The 18,405-nt window shown below is 38.6% G+C and overlaps 1 protein-coding gene across 4 annotated transcripts in view; it reads left to right on the forward strand.

Moving 5' to 3' along the window:
* Positions 1–18,405, forward strand: part of chl1b (cell adhesion molecule L1-like b) — a 72,095-nt gene that overhangs the window by 34,790 nt on the left and 18,900 nt on the right. For 2 of the 4 annotated variants that reach the window (XM_088424226.1, XM_088424229.1), the window contains exons 2-21: positions 14–189; positions 2,518–2,626; positions 2,756–2,946; positions 3,734–3,856; positions 4,867–5,037; positions 5,197–5,226; positions 5,337–5,448; positions 5,586–5,767; positions 6,778–6,909; positions 7,708–7,848; positions 8,282–8,393; positions 9,068–9,234; positions 9,318–9,483; positions 9,594–9,718; positions 11,126–11,227; positions 11,492–11,689; positions 11,920–11,990; positions 13,870–14,092; positions 17,103–17,138; positions 18,107–18,222. In XM_088424226.1, the coding sequence (XP_088280352.1) occupies positions 96–189; positions 2,518–2,626; positions 2,756–2,946; positions 3,734–3,856; positions 4,867–5,037; positions 5,197–5,226; positions 5,337–5,448; positions 5,586–5,767; positions 6,778–6,909; positions 7,708–7,848; positions 8,282–8,393; positions 9,068–9,234; positions 9,318–9,483; positions 9,594–9,718; positions 11,126–11,227; positions 11,492–11,689; positions 11,920–11,990; positions 13,870–14,092; positions 17,103–17,138; positions 18,107–18,222 (2,601 nt within the window). In that variant the 5' untranslated portion in view covers positions 14–95. The remainder of the gene's footprint in view (positions 1–13; positions 190–2,517; positions 2,627–2,755; positions 2,947–3,733; positions 3,857–4,866; positions 5,038–5,196; positions 5,227–5,336; positions 5,449–5,585; positions 5,768–6,777; positions 6,910–7,707; positions 7,849–8,281; positions 8,394–9,067; positions 9,235–9,317; positions 9,484–9,593; positions 9,719–11,125; positions 11,228–11,491; positions 11,690–11,919; positions 11,991–13,869; positions 14,093–17,102; positions 17,139–18,106; positions 18,223–18,405) is intronic. The other 2 variants (XM_088424227.1, XM_088424228.1) reach the window with 2 other exon arrangements.

Here is an 18,405-nt window from a genome sequence, read left to right on the forward strand (position 1 = left end):
TCTGCCTTCACAGGTGCCACCTCTTCAATACACCACAGACAAAAATTGAAGGAAGCACTCCTTTCTTGACGTCTGAGAAAAAAAAAAAAAAAATCATGACGTTAGAGAAGAGTTGGAGAAGCATTCTTGCCTCAGTCACCTTCATCTGTGCCTTTCAATTGACTTCAGCCATTGATATCCCACTGGAAGGTTAGTGACGCTTTTTCAAATTTCATACACAAGTTTGCACTTTTAAATTCAGATTAGTCACTGCAGATCAATTACTCGATCAATTGGTTGCCTACCTCCAATCCTGAGTATCTCAAGTTTTTCAAACAACAAGCCTTTATTGTCATACTTGCAAAAGCATTTGATTATAGTACTCGCAAACATGTTCAAATTTAGTTGCAAATGTTTTTTCGATGTGTTTTCTATATTTTGAACGTTCTTGCAAAAATGTTCATAAGTACTTGAAAATATGGTTGAAGATACTTGCAAACATTTTTGAACATACTCGCAAATGTGTTCGCGTCACCCTGAGGATACATTTGAACATATGTGCAAATTTGTAAATTTGTTTGAACATGCATGCATATTCATTCATATGTGTTGAATACATTTTAACACACTTGGAAATAGGTTCAAAGGTTCTTGCAAATATCTTAAAGTATTTGCAGATACTTTCGAGCCTACTTGAAAATGTGTTTATACTTGAAAATTTTGAAAGTATGGTCAAATCTATTTGCAAATATGCCTAAACATACTTACAAATATGTTCAAACGTTTTTGCCAGTGAAAAATATTTAGCCCACATTAGCAGTGTGACACTTCTGTGGAGAGAGAAAAATGTCAACAAAAAGGCATGAGCTTTGATAGATTCAAATTTGCAGCTCAAACTTGGTGCTGAGAGGAATTTATGCCTGCCACAGATACAACTGTGACAGGAAAGGCTATTTATATTTCTTACAATTGCTTTTGTTTACAGTCATGTAGAAACAAAAATCTATTCTCATTGGTAAACAAAGCAGTTGAATAATTTAGAGTACTCTTACTTTCATCAAACACTGTGTGAATGGAATATATTTACAGCTATTATCTTGCTCGAGTTGTCTTTCTTGTAGCTTTTGTGTTTGTGTGTATTTCTGTTTCCTTGGAAACGCATATCAAACCTCTTTCTCTAAATTATTCAACAATGTCTCATAGGGTTCCATAGTGCAGTTCTAACGGTTTTATTTTTGCTAAAAATGAAAATAACTTTTTGGAGATCAGTCTTGAGGGGGAATAGCATGTGACAAAAAGGAATAAATCTCAAACTATTCCTTTTTTCTCGCTTTGTTTGTCTTCTACTATCTTCCCACTGCTGCTTTGGATTTTCCTAGTTTTAGGTCATGTAAACAGTAAGTTTATTCTAACAAACTGATTAACTGGAAATCGGTCCCCATTTCAGCTCTTCATCTCTGCCATCTTGTTTGTTACTTGCCATATTTATTTGACCATTCCAATCCATGTTGGGCCATATATATATATATATATATATATATATATATATATATATATATATATATATATATATATATATATATATATATATATATATTAATAACAGTGTGGTGATGCGGTGTTGTGCAGTGCTTATCTTATATGATCTTATATTACAGTGTATGCTGTAACTCTTATTTTATTGTATATATGTTGTATTGTTTATAGTATTGCTAAACTGATTAGATATTGATACTGCACATGAGTACATGCACATTTAAAAACATAGCACTCTTGTTTAGCCATTATTGCAGCAGTAATAAGTTATTATTTTGATAATTATATTGAATTTGATCACTAAACAATTTCTCATGTAAAATTAATCCCACACAAAAATGACGTCACATGTCCTCAATTCTCGCGTAATAACCAATCACAGCTCACCTGTTTTTTGGGTTTGGTAATATGACATTTGCAATCTGATTGGCTGTTATCTGAGCCTTGAGCACGTGTGATGTCATTTTCAGTTGACAGCAAGTGGCAAAACATGTTTTTAAGGGCATTATTGCACATGAAAAATGATGTAGTCATTAAATGATGATAGACGAAATAACATGTTTTGTTTTGTTTTTGGTGCTGCAAAAGTAAATGTACCAGCCCCTTCATGCTGTATTTCTTTAGGATCAATGAAAACCTTTTCTTACGTTTTAATACCATGAAGTAACGTTACGTTGAAAAAAAAAAAAAACGTCTCTGTTGTTGAACGCAAAAAAAAAAAAAACATTGCTGCAAAAGGAAACCTGCTGTCGCTTTCATGCTTTTTGGCTCCATTGATTTCCAGTTGTCTCTTTTTTTATGCCTTATCATATTTTAATATCATGATTTGCTTGTGAACCAGAAAATATGTCAAAAAAATCTTTGGTATTGGACATTAAAAAAGCAAAGGATAAACTGGAGAAAGCCATAAACATGCTCTGCTAATTGTGCAACAGTTGTGAAATATCTGCATAACTTTTTCCGAGTCCCTCAAATGATGACGCTTTCTGGATTGCGGCCCAGTTGAGCAGCTGCCCACCATCACCTCCCAGTCGCCAAGCACCCTGATCGCCTTCCCGTTTGACGAGAGCTATCCCATGACGTGCGAGGCCAAAGGCAATCCCGAGCCAGAGTGAGCGTTTTGCATTCGTAGCCAGAAAACAAAACAATAACACTTTGCCCACACTGGACCAAATATGGTCAACGCTGGAAATGTGGCACACTGCAATCTCAGTTTCATTTCACATGTTTTATTGTGTAGATTCAGATGGATGAAAAATGGCCAGGAATTTGACCCCTCTTCAGACCCCAGTCTGATGAAAGAAGAGGATTCTGGGACTTTTGTGATACCTAATAATGGGAACCTAACAGAGTACCAGGGAACCTATCTTTGTTACGCTTCAAACAAACTGGGGACCGCCACATCCAAGGAGATTGAATTCATTGTCCCTCGTGAGTAACAAATACACTTGCCGGTGTTTGCTTGGGTGAGGGAAGGAGTGGGTTGCTCTATTATAGCTCTTTCAGAGCTAAGTGATTTAACTCCATTACTGTGTACTGTAACTATCAGTTGGCCCTCTCCGCAAGGTCCTCGAGCAATTCAGGGGTACTTCTTTCGGGAAAAAAGACTTGAGCTGTTTTATCTCCCTATGATTATATTTAAAACATACGTCGTTAAGAACACATTTTTTTGCAAGATTTTGAAATTTATAATTATTTTATTCCTTTTTAATGAAAAAACGGTCAAAATCATACACAGTGTCCCTTTGAGTATTAAAGTATTAACTTTAGGAAGTCCCCCGGACTGTCTGTGCTCTTAAAAAAATAAAAATGTCATTAGGAATGATAAGTGGAAATGCGTTATTCTGTCTTCTCTGTTTAAAAGTATTTTATATCAAGCAAACTAAAATACTCTATACATATATATATATGTTTTAATTCATCCAAAGACTTGAATTCCAAAAGATACTCAATAGCTGCTTCTCTTTGAGTCAATCTGGGTTATTAGAGAGCTTTTAAGAACATCTGGCATACAGTTCATGGTATAATGTTTATATATGTTTATACATGTATACATGCAGTACACTCAGCATTTAGCCTTTTCGCCTCTTTTAAATATTTGTATTTTTGCACTCACTCACTTGTAGTGCGTAATTCACTCCCGGGTTGGTACAATTTAAGAAAGAAAAACCCATGTGACATTCTTTCACTCACTGCAGTCTTTGCCTTACTTTTCTAGATGTCCCGAAGTTTCCGAAAGAAACGCTCGATCCTGTTGTTGTGGAGGAAGGCCAGCCATTTACTTTAAAATGTGACCCACCCAAAGGAATACCCCCTCTGCAGATCTATTGGATGACTATCAGTGAGTGACAATACATAATATAGCCCCAGCAAATTCTATAGCTTGTATTATTTGTGTCTTTATATGAAAAGCCATTGGAGATTTTTTTCAAGAATCTAGATATCCTTCTTAAAGGTAATGTAGATTAGAAGGCCATTGTATTGTACATTGCCGTTGTATAGCTGGTATACAACACAATTGGGATACTAGTACCAATGATAGAACCAGTATATACAGTATTATATATATATATATATATATATATATATATATATATATATATATATATATATATATATATATATATATATATATATATATATATATAATAGTGAGCCGATAAATCTTAACTCGTAACATAAGTATCAACCAGTACAGCCTTCTTTTCAAATTGAGAGCAAATTAACTGGAACAGTTTGCTTATTTGTGTTGTACTGACTCCAAAATGCTGTTTGCCTTTATTTTGGAAAAATTGTTTTCATTAGTACCCTGTAGTGCAATTTTCCAGCAGATGAGCCAGAAATTAAACAGATGATCATGCATGAAGTATCTTCTGGAGTTGTTGGATAAAGTATGCAGAGCTATACCTCTGCAAATGTAGTTTCAAAGTTTGACAAAGTAGAACCGGATGGCACAACACTTTTTTCATGCCACTTTGTTAACTCATTCAATGCCTGGGACGTAATTCCATGTTTTTTAAGAGTCCAGAAATTAATTCCTAAATATTTAACTATTGATTTAATACTTAGATATCTGGGATTTAATGTACTCAATGTACTTAAGTATCAATTTAATACTGAAGTATCTGGGATTTAATGTCCGGATTCTTAAATAAAAAACATGAAAATACGTAGCTGGCACTGAATGAGTTAATGGCTTTACATAATGTACATTTTTGATGAAGGCTTACATCTACATGAAATATATTAAATACGTGTTGCAAAAACAGTTTTCTATGGGCCTTTCTTGAGTCTTTCTTATAAGAAATTTCATAGAGCTGTTTTCACTCGGGTCCAATCTCTGTTGCTCAGACCTTCAACATATAGAACAAGATGAGAGGGTATCAATGGGCTTGAATGGAGATCTGTACTTTTCTCACGCGGTGGAGAAGGACAGCAGGAGAGACTACTGTTGCTTCGCCGCCTTTCCGAGAATACGAACCATCGTTCAGAAAACAGCCATGTCGGTCATCGTCAAGACGAGTAAGGACTCGCGTATTTCCTCCTTAATCGGCCAAAATTCATTGTCACAATTATGCAGACATACCTGTGCCATTGTCTTATTCACGTGCATGCCTTTTTTTATTTTGTGAGCTCAGTCAGTGTGTGTTTATGTTTTCATCCCATCCTCCTGCATTTCAGAAAAAACTCATGACATGAGTCCTGAAATTGGTGAGTTTTTTTTCTGTGTTGCGTACATTTTCATATTGCGTTCGTGATAAAAAGTGGTTGGACTGATGTCAAATACTTCTCATCTGCTCTCCCTGCTTTTGTGCCACTAGCCAATGCCATCCTGCAGCGGAGACCCATGCTTTTAACGCCATCTGGTGTCAAAACTGAGAAACGCCTCGTCAGGGGAGAGGATTTGAAACTGGAGTGCATTCCTGAGGGATTGTGAGTTATGCAAGGCTGCTTTAGATGAACGTAAAAATATTAAACAACAATATAATTTTAGTTCAATTTTATACTTAAAATTACTTTTTCTCCCATACTTTGCAATGTACACCTAATTTTTGCTGGTTTTCTTGAAGTCCAACTCCACAGGTCGAGTGGGTCAAAATAGGTCATAAACTTCCATCTAAGGCCAAACTAGAAAGTCATGGAAAATTGCTTGTTGTTCCAAATATTGAACAAGAGGACAGCGGCAAGTATATGTGCAAGGCCAAGAACAGACTTGGAGAAGTCGTCCATTACTTCACAGTAACTGTTGAAGGTAAATGTACAGTGACAATGATGATTTGTTTTCCTTTATCTTCTACATGTATCGACCATTTATTCAACCCATTTTAATGTCACCATTATCCAAAAATGTATGTTTCATGGACTATTACTGTTCTCATTCCAAACTTTTGCGGTTTGCCCACAATTCAACATTTCTCCTTGCACCAACACAACAGTAACATGCCTGTTTGTGTTTACTAGTGTAGGGTTACACCTACTGGGGAGTAAAATAGCAGTTCAAATTCAAAATCAGCATTTTTTACTAGCCACCAAGAAATTGCACCCTGGTGGTTAGTTAAAAAAAAAAAAAACTGTTAACCCCTAACCCAAGACATATGATTGGCTCTCATGGGAGTTGGGGCGGGAGTAGATTACAACTCCTGCCCTCATTGATCGACTGTCGTGCCGGGAGCCTTTCGCGTGACTTGTAGGAGTGCTCGAGTGATAGTGGTTATAGTAATATTTGTCTTAAATATGTAAAGTATAAATACACAGCTCTTGGGCGCTCCTACAAGACATCTGATTGGCTCCTAGAGCAACCATGGTAGTTGGCGCGGGAGTAGATTACAACTCCTGCCCTCATTGGTCGATTGTCGCGCCGGGAGCAATCACGTGACTTGTAGGAGTGCCCGAGTGATAGCGGTGATAGTAATATTTGGAATTTCAGGTACACATACACATGCATGAAAATTCCGTCTGGTTGGGGGGTCTACTTGCCGCTTTTTCATGAGGGATTACTGTATACGGTATTAGATTCCTTCACCGTCAGAAAATGTTCGCCGTTCAAATGTGCGTAAAAATAGAAGGTGACTTTCAGTTTTCCGATGACAACACTCGGTCCAATTTTGCTAGCAAAGCCTGTCCGACATCCATTTGTTGATTGCGCCGGAGTGCCCTGAACGCAATTTATTTTTCCCGCTCCTCTCTTCTCTCCTTGTAACTGCTCAATGTCTGTGCCGCATTCCGTTTGATAAAAATCACCCTTACTGTGTATCTTCCCAGAACCTCCGGAGTGGCTGCTGGAGCCCGAGAGTCAGCTGAATATGATTGGCTCCGATGTGCTCATCAAGTGCTCGGCGAGCGGGACGCCGCAGCCGGCAATAACTTGGAGGGTGAACGGTCTGCCTTTGAACGGTTCGTTAGTCCCGCGCGTCCCCGTGTCGCGTTTGACTTAATCGATGCGGAGTTACAACTCGTCAACAGATCCGTGCGGCTTTTACTTCGCTTTCCTCAACTTGGTTCGCCATAGAGCAAAGAGTGATTAAAAGCCGCCTGCAATGGCAGTGAACTCTCAAATGCTCGGAGGATGAGCCGAATCTACTTTGAAAATACTTTCAGCTTAGTCCTGAGCTGTCACCAACTCTGAAATCATCAAATTGAAATCTCTCTACTGGGATACAAAGACGGTATCTAAAACGGAGGGGAGAAAAAATATTATTTCATTATTAATAGAGTTTCAGCTCCTGATGAAATCTGCTGGTTGGAAGTGAGAAGGAGAATAACAAGACGAGAGACGGAATATAAATTACCAGGAAACATTTGACAATGTGCTCTTTATTTGCTATGCTCATGCCATTACCAGGATTCAAACGTGCAATTAAAATGTTGTTTTATTGGGTCAGAAGCACGTTTACTTGCAGAGCCAATCAATATAAAATGTAGTACTTCCAACTTCCAAAACCATACAAAAATAGCCATCAGCATTAGTGATGCCTCATGAATCACTTGTGAGATGTGTGTGTATATATATGTGTGTATGTATATATATATATATGTGTGTATGTATATATATATATATATATATATATATATATATATATATATATATATATATATATATATATATATATATATATATATATTTTTTTTTTTTTTTTTTTTTTTTTTTTTTTTATATAGTTTTGTTGCATGATCTTTAATGTTACTTTGCAGAATCCCCTGCAGCCAACAGGGAGGTGCTTGACGACACCATTATCTTGCGCAACGCCAAAGCATCTGACAGTGCGGTCTATCAGTGCCGAGCGTCCAACAGGCACGGAACCCTCCTCGCTAATGCAAACATCATGGTCATGAGTATGTTTTCATTGTTTTATATTACTTTGACTTTTGTTTTGCCGTGTACTGTCCCCAACTGTGATTTTTAAACACAGCTTCATGTTCAGACAATATTGTAATAAATAGCAAACTTGGCAATGAGTCATCTTGAGTTTGCTTGTTAGTGAGCCGATCGCAGTGTTGGAACGCGTCCATAAAGCTGAAAGGAAGTGTCAATGAGCCGTCACTGCAGCTATTTGCACTCCCGGCGGAACAACAAGTTCTGTTCCTTGCCATTTAAATGCTAACAAGTTTGCGCCCATTTCACAGTCCAGGACACGTCTGAGTGTTAGTTGTGTCGCTGTAGCGGCTGCACCAAATAGACACCGCGCTGCAGCTGCATGACACGCCTTCTTTTGTTCTCTGAGAAACGTTGTTCTCATCACAAGCTTTGAAATCTTCTGCTTTGCAGATTTGCCTCCAATGATTCTTACAAAAGAAGGGGAGGACTACACAGCTGTTGAAGGGAAGCGAGTGATGATGCACTGCAATGTCTTCAGCTCTCCGCCATCGACGATAACTTGGTGGGTGGACAAGGGGTGCTATATCTTTTCTCAACGACAGGGGGCAGTAGATCTCAACCGCTGGATGCACTGCTTGATAGCCTTTTGCTTTCCAGACGATTTTTATGAACTCCCAACATCTCTAGCGTAATATTTAACCTTAAATCAAAATTAATAGACCAGACGAAGACAAGAGTGTGTAGCTAACAAGCAACACTGATTATATTTTGAACAATAGGAAAACCTGCAGGTTGATATCATAATGCCTTTATATTACCATAAACCAGGCGAATATTAAAGTAGATCAGTGCTCCTCAAATGGGCTTATGACCCCGGAAATACCTGAGTTATTCAAGGTGAGAGAAAGTGTACATTTTCAGATTAAGAGAAAATTAGCTGGAAAAATTAAGCGACTTTCTGCTTAATTGTGTCTGTTTTTTTTTTTTTTTTTTTTAACTTATTTGTTGTTCTAATTTGATTCAGTTTGATACAGTAGTATGCAGTAATACACTTTATAACCCTGTGCGGCCAAATATAGAAATTTCCCCCAAATAATCCTTTTTATTGGGACTGTGCCCGATTATCCGATACGCCGTATGTTCCAGAAAGTACATAATTTTCAGGTAAAAAGGTTTAAAAAATGGCCTTAAGGTCAGTTGTTCAAAGATAGTTAAAAGTGTGTTTATTGTTTACAGGAACAAAGATGATTCCTCTGAATCTGTGGCGGGGCCGAGGTTTACCATCCATGAAAATGGCTCGTTGGAGATCTACTTCACAGAAAAAGACGACACGGGACAATATACATGCTACGCTAAAAACATCGAAGGATCTTCGGCCATTGAAGCGTCGCTTTACGTGAAAGGTATTTCGAGTTGTTTCCGAAGCGTATGTCGTGGCTGGTCGTCTTCCTCAAGGAGGAAACTAAATTGTGTCTCTCTTGCAAAGACCCCACGAGAATAACGGTAGGCCCGGACGACCAGCAGATCCTAAAAGGCTCCACAGCCCAGCTCTCATGCCTGGCAGAATACGACAAGTCCTTCAGCAACGACTTTGAGCTCCGGTGGGAAAAAGACAACATGGACATCGGCTTCAATTATACGGAGAATTCAAGGTAGGCTACTGGAGTTTTTGCTTTGCATCACAGTCCTATTCGCGAATGAAAAGTCATTTTCGTGCTTCGTTTTGTCGATCAATAATGTGCGTTCATCTTCTCGTTAACAGATACTTTGTGGAGGATGGCATCCTCCAAATATTCAACTTAAGCCACAAGGACCAGGGTGTGTACACATGTATAGGAAGAACTCCAGTGGACCAGGACACCGCCTCTGCTTTGCTGATGGTGTTAGGTGAGCTAACGGAGAAATACGGTTTCATATTCACTCCAGAAATCTCTGATAACATTTTACGGCATGACCTTTGAGAACAGATCAATATGTCAGTAAAGGACAACAGAATTTAAGAATGAGGCTTTAATAAGCATGAGAAATAGTTTTGATATTACCGCAAACCGTTTCTGCTGAAGTAAACATTTTGGACTTGAAAACTCGCATGAACATACTTGCAAATACGTTAGAACATGCGAACACGCTCAAATGTACATGCAGACGAAATGCTAAAAATATGGCAATATTTTAAATATACTGCGTATATACTGTGACATTTTGGGAAAAATTACTAAACAGAAATAATAATGAAAACGAATTTGGGCAAAAATTTACTTGAGCATGTGCAAATCAATGCTCCGTGGCATTATGGGAAAACTGCTGTTTTTAACCTTTAGCTCACAAGTACGTTTAAATGTATTTTTGACTAAAATTATGTACACATATTAAAAATTGTTAACAAAATAGTATAGTAAGTGCTACTTATATATAATATGCATGTATACAATTAAATAGCATAATAAACGAAAACTATATGAATAAAAATAAATGTATTTACCTTTGAGAGACGTTGACGAGCTACTTGAGCAAGGGTAGCTTAGCCTAGCCTAGCCTTCTTCGTATTCCTTCTTTATTATCTCCAGCTTCGTTTCCACACGCATCATCTTCTTACTTCTCCCTTTAACATCACTTGCAATCTTGGGACCCATGGCTAACCCAGTCAAGTTTGAATTAAGTACTAGAATGCACAATAAATGCGATAATGTAAGCAATCACACAAGCTCAAATCTTTAGCGCGTCGGCATCTTAGTGACATCGTGACGCTGACCAATAGCAGACCAGCATCTTAGTGACGCGTTGCAGTGCAGGCAGTTTGACGCAAACAGAAAATAAGAGCGATTACCTAAAACGCCTGAAGAGGGAGGCAAAACAACATAAACACTGCCAACCGTACAGGTCATGAGAGTCGTTGATGCCATAAAGCGGGAAAAATGCTGAGGAAAAAAACTTCGTATCCCACTTCGTAACGTGGAAAAAATGTAAGCCAAGGACGTCGTAACCCAGGGTCCACTGTACTGTACACTCAAACATACACCTTAAACAAAATGCTATTTCTTTTTTAACACGTTTAACTACATTTGAGTGTGATTGAAAATATGTTCGGATGTATTTGTAGATCAAAAAAGCTTGCCAGTCAAATATTTTTACTCCACATTGGCAGCTCCACACTTCTGTACATTTCGGTGAAAAAGGCTATTCCACATTCTGTTGGACTGATTTGATTGAAAGTGGTTGCCTTGGCCTCATTTTCTGCCGAGATGGCCGCACCTGTGATATGTTTTCCCCCCCAAACCATGTCATGGGTTTCAGATGTCCCCGATGCACCTGAGCACTTGCTTCTGTCTGAACACAAGCCCAAAAGTGTGAAACTGAAATGGACCCCAGGGGACCATCACAACAGCTCAATCACAGGTAAGAGGAAAAATCTCCGCCGCAATCTGCCGTTTAAATGACACGCATCATTTTGCTTCTAATTTTGCGCTAGCGTGGATTGAGCACATGTTTATTCAACATGTATCAATTATTGATCCATTCAAGCATGACTCGTGATGAATGTCTGGGTGGAATATACGGGCACAAAGCGAGGAGAACTCGGCACAGCCTGTGGTTAGATAAGCAATTCTTTGGCAAAAAGCATCGCCGTCAGGGGCTGATTGTCTCTCTGCTTGTCAACAGAGTTCATTATTCAATATGAGGAGAGCCAGTGGGAGCCTGGAAATTGGAAGGAGCTGCTCAGGGTACCCGGGAATCACATGTCGTCCGTGCTCAAACTGCACGGTCATGTCGACTATCGTTTCCGCGTGGCTGCTGTTAACGGCGTCGGGAGGGGTCCTCCCAGTGAGCCCACGGAGAGATACAAAACCCCTCCAACAGGTCTAATGCATCTTCTGTGTATTGTTTGCTACGCGTTATACTTTTTGATAAGGAGCTCCAGGCCACTAAAGCTGCCAGCATTGTGCTCTGCGTGAACTTTCAAACACTCGGAGCTGTGACATAATTGATTCCGCTCTTGTTGAGAATCTTCTCTTTTCTCTGCCTATTTCACTTGAGATTTCTTTCACACTAACAATCCGGACTAAATCTATGCTCGCTCTTTTCCGCAGCCCCTGACAAGAACCCGGAAAATATCAAAATCGAAGGTCATTTGCCGCATGAAATGGATATCAACTGGGAGGTAAGAAAGGATTAAGGGCTTTGTTTTTATACTTTGCAGCAAATCTTGCCATCTGGACTAACTGAATAACTCACATCTAAAAGATTTGAACCCTTTAATAAAAAGTGTTGTTGTTGTGAGATTTTTGATGCATGCAAAAATCCTTTCAAAATAATTATTGAATGAATTAATTGTTTCAGGAAAATATCAGTTCCTAAAACGAATGTTATGTTCGGTAGGTTATTCAACTTTTATTATTGTAAAAAAAAAAAAAAAAAAAAAAAAACAGATTCTCCCCCATACTAGAATTGTTTGAATCAATTTATCATGTGCCACCTCTCGTTACCTGTCAAATAAATTATTTAATCTCTACTATGATCCCAAAGAGGACACTTTGTTTAATATTTTTATGTGTACAAATATTTATTTATAATTATTTCTTTTGAGAACAGGTCTGACAGTTTATGTTGGTTATTTTTGGGGGGAAAAATATTCATGAATAATTAAGTTATTGATTTAATTTTGTGAACAGATCTCTACTGTAATCCCAAAATAGGACGCTTTATGTTGAATGTTTTTCTGTGGACAAATATTTATTTATAATCATTTATTTTTGAGAACCGGTCTGACACTTTATATTGAATATTTTTTACAGAAAATATTTCTTAATAATCAAGTTATTTCCTTTTGACAACACATTTCTTCCACGATCCTAAAAAACGTCACTTTACATTTTTTGTTTTTTTTTTGTGGACCAATAAAAATGAAGTTTGAAAAGGGTCTAAAGTTGAATAAATCAGACACTGATGGCATGTTTCTTTTTAACCCATTTATGCTTTTCACTGGTTTAGGGGTACTTGGCTGAAAGCATATTTCACAGGGGGTCCATCACTGAAAAAGGTTGAGAACCTCTCCTAGAAGATAACAGAGATACAAATTTAGGTATGATGCAGATTAGCAACAACATGCAAGAATGGATTAAAAACATCTGTTCAAAAGTTATTTTCAATTCTTATAACTGCTATGAATGATAAAGAACACACATTATCAACACTTTCCTCCCGCTCATTTTGAGTGACCTTTCTTTGTGGAGCATTAGCATGTCACCTCAAATTGCCATTGAGGACAATTGTAGTGTGCTTGCGTCAAAACCAATCTATCAAATATCTTCAAAAAATGTGTCATCGGCTCTCTAAATCCTTATATTTGCCGTCCAAAATAGCCACACATTATGAGTTGAGTTTAGCGTTCCCAAATAGGATGAGGTGTCCCACTAGACCAGCAAAACTAATGCTTGCAAATGGTTCCTAGGTGTGTGTTGGTCATGTGTCAACGAGCAGTGGAGCAAAACGGACACTTTTGTTGTCTAAGTTTGGCGTTGAAAAGGTGTGATGCAAATTTGCGACAATCGGCGTCAATGGGTTAAGCTTGGAGAAAATAAATGTATTTAAATATTTTTGTTTTGATCTTCATTTGAATGGCATTCCATTGAAAGCTGTTGAGAATGAGACAAGACTTTCTTTCTTTTATGAGTTCGTTCTCGTGTCAGGAAAAGACGGCTTCCGAATCCCGGCTGGGCGAGCTTCCGCTTTGTTAATGATTTCCTTTTGTGTTTTATACTATCTCATTCTATTTCTTGAAGCCTCTCATATATTCAGAGATAAATTGCATTATGTTCGAACCAGATACCAGGTTTAAGAAAAGGCCCGCTCGAGCAGGATACTCAGCCCATTCTTTTAAAAGATGGCGAGATAAAACACGGCGAGTGCTCCAAGCACCCACTTTTCATTTCAGCGAAATGGAAGGAGTGACATTGGAGAAGTTGTATTTTACACAATAAAGAAAGCTAGGTTTGGCCACCTCTTTTTATTCTTCTTCTTCTTTTTTTTTTTTTATGTAGCCCTTGTTGCCGATTGAACATAACGGTCCGGGTCTTGAGTACAAAGTGAGCTACCGACGGCAGGACATGGAGGAGGACTGGAAGGAACACATCGTGAAGCGACACTCGTTCGTGGTCAAGAACACGCCCACTTTTGTGCCCTATGAGATCAAGATCCAAGCCAGGAACAACCAAGGTTGGGGCCCAGAGCCCAACGTGGTGACTGGCTACTCCGGCGAAGATTGTGAGTATTGCAACTTCCGCTAATTACTTTTTTTAATCTTTACAGCCAACGGTATCTATTGTTGGAGGCATTGCTTGTGGGAGACTCATTAATGTTTAAGGAGATTGGCTTTAACCAAGTGTTTAGGTTCTACTGTTTGTCTCCATTTCAAATAGCTGCGGGCTGCAACTTTTATTATCTCACCCCTTGCAGCAAATGTAAACAAAGTTGAGGAGCACAACTTGTGAACGCGACGCAATGTTGTGCAAAACACTTTGTCGGATTGACTTTATTGTGGGAAGCGACCGTTTATTTGCACGTTGGACCATACGGCTTCAGAGCAACTTTATGAAACCATGACATTGTAATAATGGATTTTCCAAATGTTACTTCTGAGCAAAAATAACCACATTTGATATGAAGTTATGTGCCCCCAAGGTACTCCAGTTTCCTCTCACACTTCAAAATTATGCATGCTAGGATAATTGAAGACTCTAATTGCACATAGATGAGAATGAGAGAGTAGATGTTTGTTTATGTGTGACATGAGAGTCACTAGCAATTAGCCTGGGGTGTCGCACACCTCTTGCCAAAAATCAGCTGTGTATGGGGGAGTGTTCTGCAAGGAGTGAATGATTCGTTCGAAAGAACAACTCTAGAGTAAACCTAAGCCAACGGCTCAATCTCCGAAATGATTTATTCGTCCCTCAGCAATGAGCGTCAAACGAGGGAGGGACTTGTACTGCAATAAGGCGTTCGTGAAAGAGTCAGTGAGTGAACAAGTGAACTTCCTCATTGATTCGTTTGAGTCTCGTGAGCGAATCAGAGTGAAACGTCTGTAATTTCCCGTTCAGAATGATCCGTGTGCAAACGTAATCATTTCTCATTGATTCGTTTTCCAATCGGAGTGAAACGTACGTAATTTCCCGTTCAGAATGATCAGTGTGCAAATGTAATGATTTTTCATTGATTCGTTTGCGAAGCGGAGTGAAACGTACGGAATTTCCCGTTCAGAATTATCCGTGTGAAAACGTAAGGCTTTTGTCTTTTATTTGCTTTCCGTCTCGCGAGTGAATCAGTGAGTAAATTGTGCTTTATTTTTCCACCAGAACGAGTCAGAGTGAACATACTACTTTCTCACTCATTTGTTTGAGTCACGCGAGCGAATCGAAGTGAAAAGTACGTAATTACCCTTTGAGGATGATCAGTGGGCAAATGTAATGCTTTCTTATTGGTTCGTTTGCGAATCAGTGAAACATTCGTTGTTTCCCGTTCAGAATTATCATTGTGCAAAGGTAAGGCTTTCTCATCGATTCGTTTGTGGCTCGCGAGAGAATCAGTGAGTAAAATCTGCACTATATTCCCCCCAGATTGAGTCAGCGAACATACTGCTGTCTCGCTGATTCGTTTGCATCCCGCGAACAATCAACGAGTGTAGCTTACGTCATTTTCCGTTCAGAGTAAGTCAGTGGTTAAGTGTAGTTTTTCATTGATTTGTCTCCGTCTTGCGAGCGATTCAGTGAGTAAAATGTGCATTGTTTTCCTATCAGAACGAGACAGCGAACATACTGCTCTCTCAGATTTGTTTGCGCCTCGCGAAAACTGTGTAAAATATACGTAATTTCCAATTGTATGTACTGCTTTTTCCATGATTTGTTTGCATCTTGTGGGCAAATCAGTTTTTGTAATATAGGTCTTCTTCCGTTCAAAACAAGTCAGAGAAAGTACTGCTTTCTCACTGATTCTTTTGCATCGCGCAAGCTAATCAGTGAGTGAAACGTACATCATTTCCCATTCAGAATGAGTCAATGAGTGAAGGTAGTGCTTTCTTATTGATTTGTATGCGCCTCGCAAGCAAATCAGTGAGTGAAATGTACGTCATATCCCGTTGACGAGTCAGTGAGTGAAAGTACTGTACTTCTTCCTCTGATTTGTTCGCATCTTGTGAGCAAATCCGTTTGCGTAATGTACGTCATTTCCCATTCTGAACGAGTCAGACGGTGAAGGTTCTGTTTCTCACTGATTCCTTTTGCACCTCGCAAGCAAATCATGGAGTGAGATGTATCTGCTGAGAACAAGTCAGCGAGTGAACATGTTGCTTTCTCACTGATTCCTTTGCAAGCTAATCAGTGAGTGAAACATAAGTCGTTTTCCAATTAGTATGAATGAGCAAACATACTGCTTTCTCACTGATTCGTTCGCATCTCGCAATTAAAGACGACATGTTCACTTTTATACCATTGCGAATGGCTAAATAAATGGACTATCCGTTTGTGTTATTTCATATTGTAAATGTGCGAAACAGTTTTTAAAATATTGTCAGGAGTCAGATGTAAAAAGGTTTGGATTTTTCAGTAGGCGAGTGATTAAATATTTTTTAATAAATGGGTCATTAAAACATTTAAAAGTTACAAATAATATTTTCATTTGATTTGTGTTAAATAAATTCAAATGTATTTCACCAATCCCAAAGCAAACTTTTCATTGCTTTTTTTGTAAACAAAACTTTCAATAGAAATGACTTCAGAGGTTTATGTTTGCAATATTTTGTATACTATTCCAATTCAAAGTGTTTTAGTTTTATAAGCGCAGGAGCGACAAGCGGTTTAAATAATTACACAATTTCCTACTTGAGGTCCGAGCCCACAGTCCAAACTTGCATTTTAGTTTTTTTCTTTTAAATCCCAAAAGTTGCTAGAAATCTAACTTTAAATGTAATCCATTTGTACCCTCTGAGAGTCATTTTTTCCCTGTGACATAAACTCATATGGTTTCTAGATATTGAACGGTCAATTTTCCAGTCGCCAGTGTGTTTGTGATCTATAGTTTTAATATAAAACGAAAGAGCAAGAAAGAGGAAGATTATATATGAATGACTCCTTTTTACGGACTTACTAATTCATCTTTATGCAGTAGGATTCTGCTATTCGTTACTATTTTATTGAAATGTTCAAAGTCTTAGGGTTATGTACTTTTGTGTGTTTTTGGAGTCAAGTAACCTCTTGCATATACATATATTTTTTGTGTTCAGCTTTCTTTTGGACTTGTCCCCAGGAGAGCAACACAGGTCGCGACCTCTAGATAGAAGATAAATAGAGCTTTAAGTTGATGATAGTACAGCCCCACCACCCCTGTAGTGATGTGTTTTCCCAATACAGTGGGCTCCCGTGTTACGAGATTAATCTGTTCCGCGGTTGAGCTCGTAAGGCGAGTTCACCATATGGCGGGCAATCCGAATCCATGTTAAATAGCTAATGCGTTTAGAACCCCAGGTAAAAACAAAAAATTGTACATGCATATTCAAAATTGTATTCAAAAAAGTGCTACGTACATATAACATACATGTATACAATCAGAAAACATCATCAATAAAATATGTAGAAAGGATTTATTTACCTTTGAGTCGCGCTTGTTATGCACATATTCCCTAGTAAGGCTAGCCTTGGCTAGGCTAGTTTCAGATTTCTTAATTATCTTCAGCTTTGTTTCCATATAAAACATCTTCTTACTTGTCTCTTTAACATCTCTAGCAATCTTGGGACCCATGGCTAACGCTTTCAAGTTTGAATTAAGCAGTAAAATGGTTTTGTAACCACTAACACTCAAACGAGTGAGGCAGGCCGACCAATAGCAGACCGGCATCTCCATGAGGAGACTCCAACCAATAGCAGACCAGCATTGTAGTGAGGCGTTGCATGGAAGCAGTTTGACGGCAAAAGTAAATAAGTGCAATTCCCTAAAAACACCAGATAGAGGCAAAACAACACAAATACAGCCAACCCTCTATGGTCATGATAGTTGTTTTTGTCGCAAAGCCGGGAAAATACTGTAAAGGGGGGATGAAAAAACTCAGTATTCCACATCGCAACATGAAAAAAAAAATGTAAGCCAGGGATGCTGTAACACTGGGGTCCACTGTATATCCATGCTAGCGTCTTCATTTGTGACGTAGCTTTTCAAATGTAAATCGTATTTTGTCACAGCAGCTCTTGTTGTATTAGCGTGCTCTACAATCCATCGTGTTTGCTTCCGCAGTTCCGTCCGCCGCACCTGATGATGTGGCGGTGGCGGTGATGAACAGCTCAGTGGTCAAGGTCAGCTGGACTCGTGTAAACAAGGACAAGTTGCGCGGACATCTGGGAGGCTACAGGGTAATACTTCAAAGCAGACCCTTCTTTTTAGCCACAGTTTAAATGGGACGACCCTGACCCTGTCTAAACGTTCGCTGCTCTCATTTTGCCGTCACCCACGGTACACATCTTCCTCAGCACAAAGCGCTTCTTCACACTGAATCACCCTTGACATCTCTTCACATCGTATAAAGGGACTGTGAT

Source organism: Hippichthys cyanospilos, chromosome 9 (assembly GCF_059441005.1).
Source record: "Hippichthys cyanospilos isolate Australia breed blue-spotted pipefish chromosome 9, RoL_Hcya_1.0, whole genome shotgun sequence".
In the NCBI taxonomy this organism is placed as follows: Eukaryota; Metazoa; Chordata; class Actinopteri; order Syngnathiformes; family Syngnathidae; genus Hippichthys; species Hippichthys cyanospilos.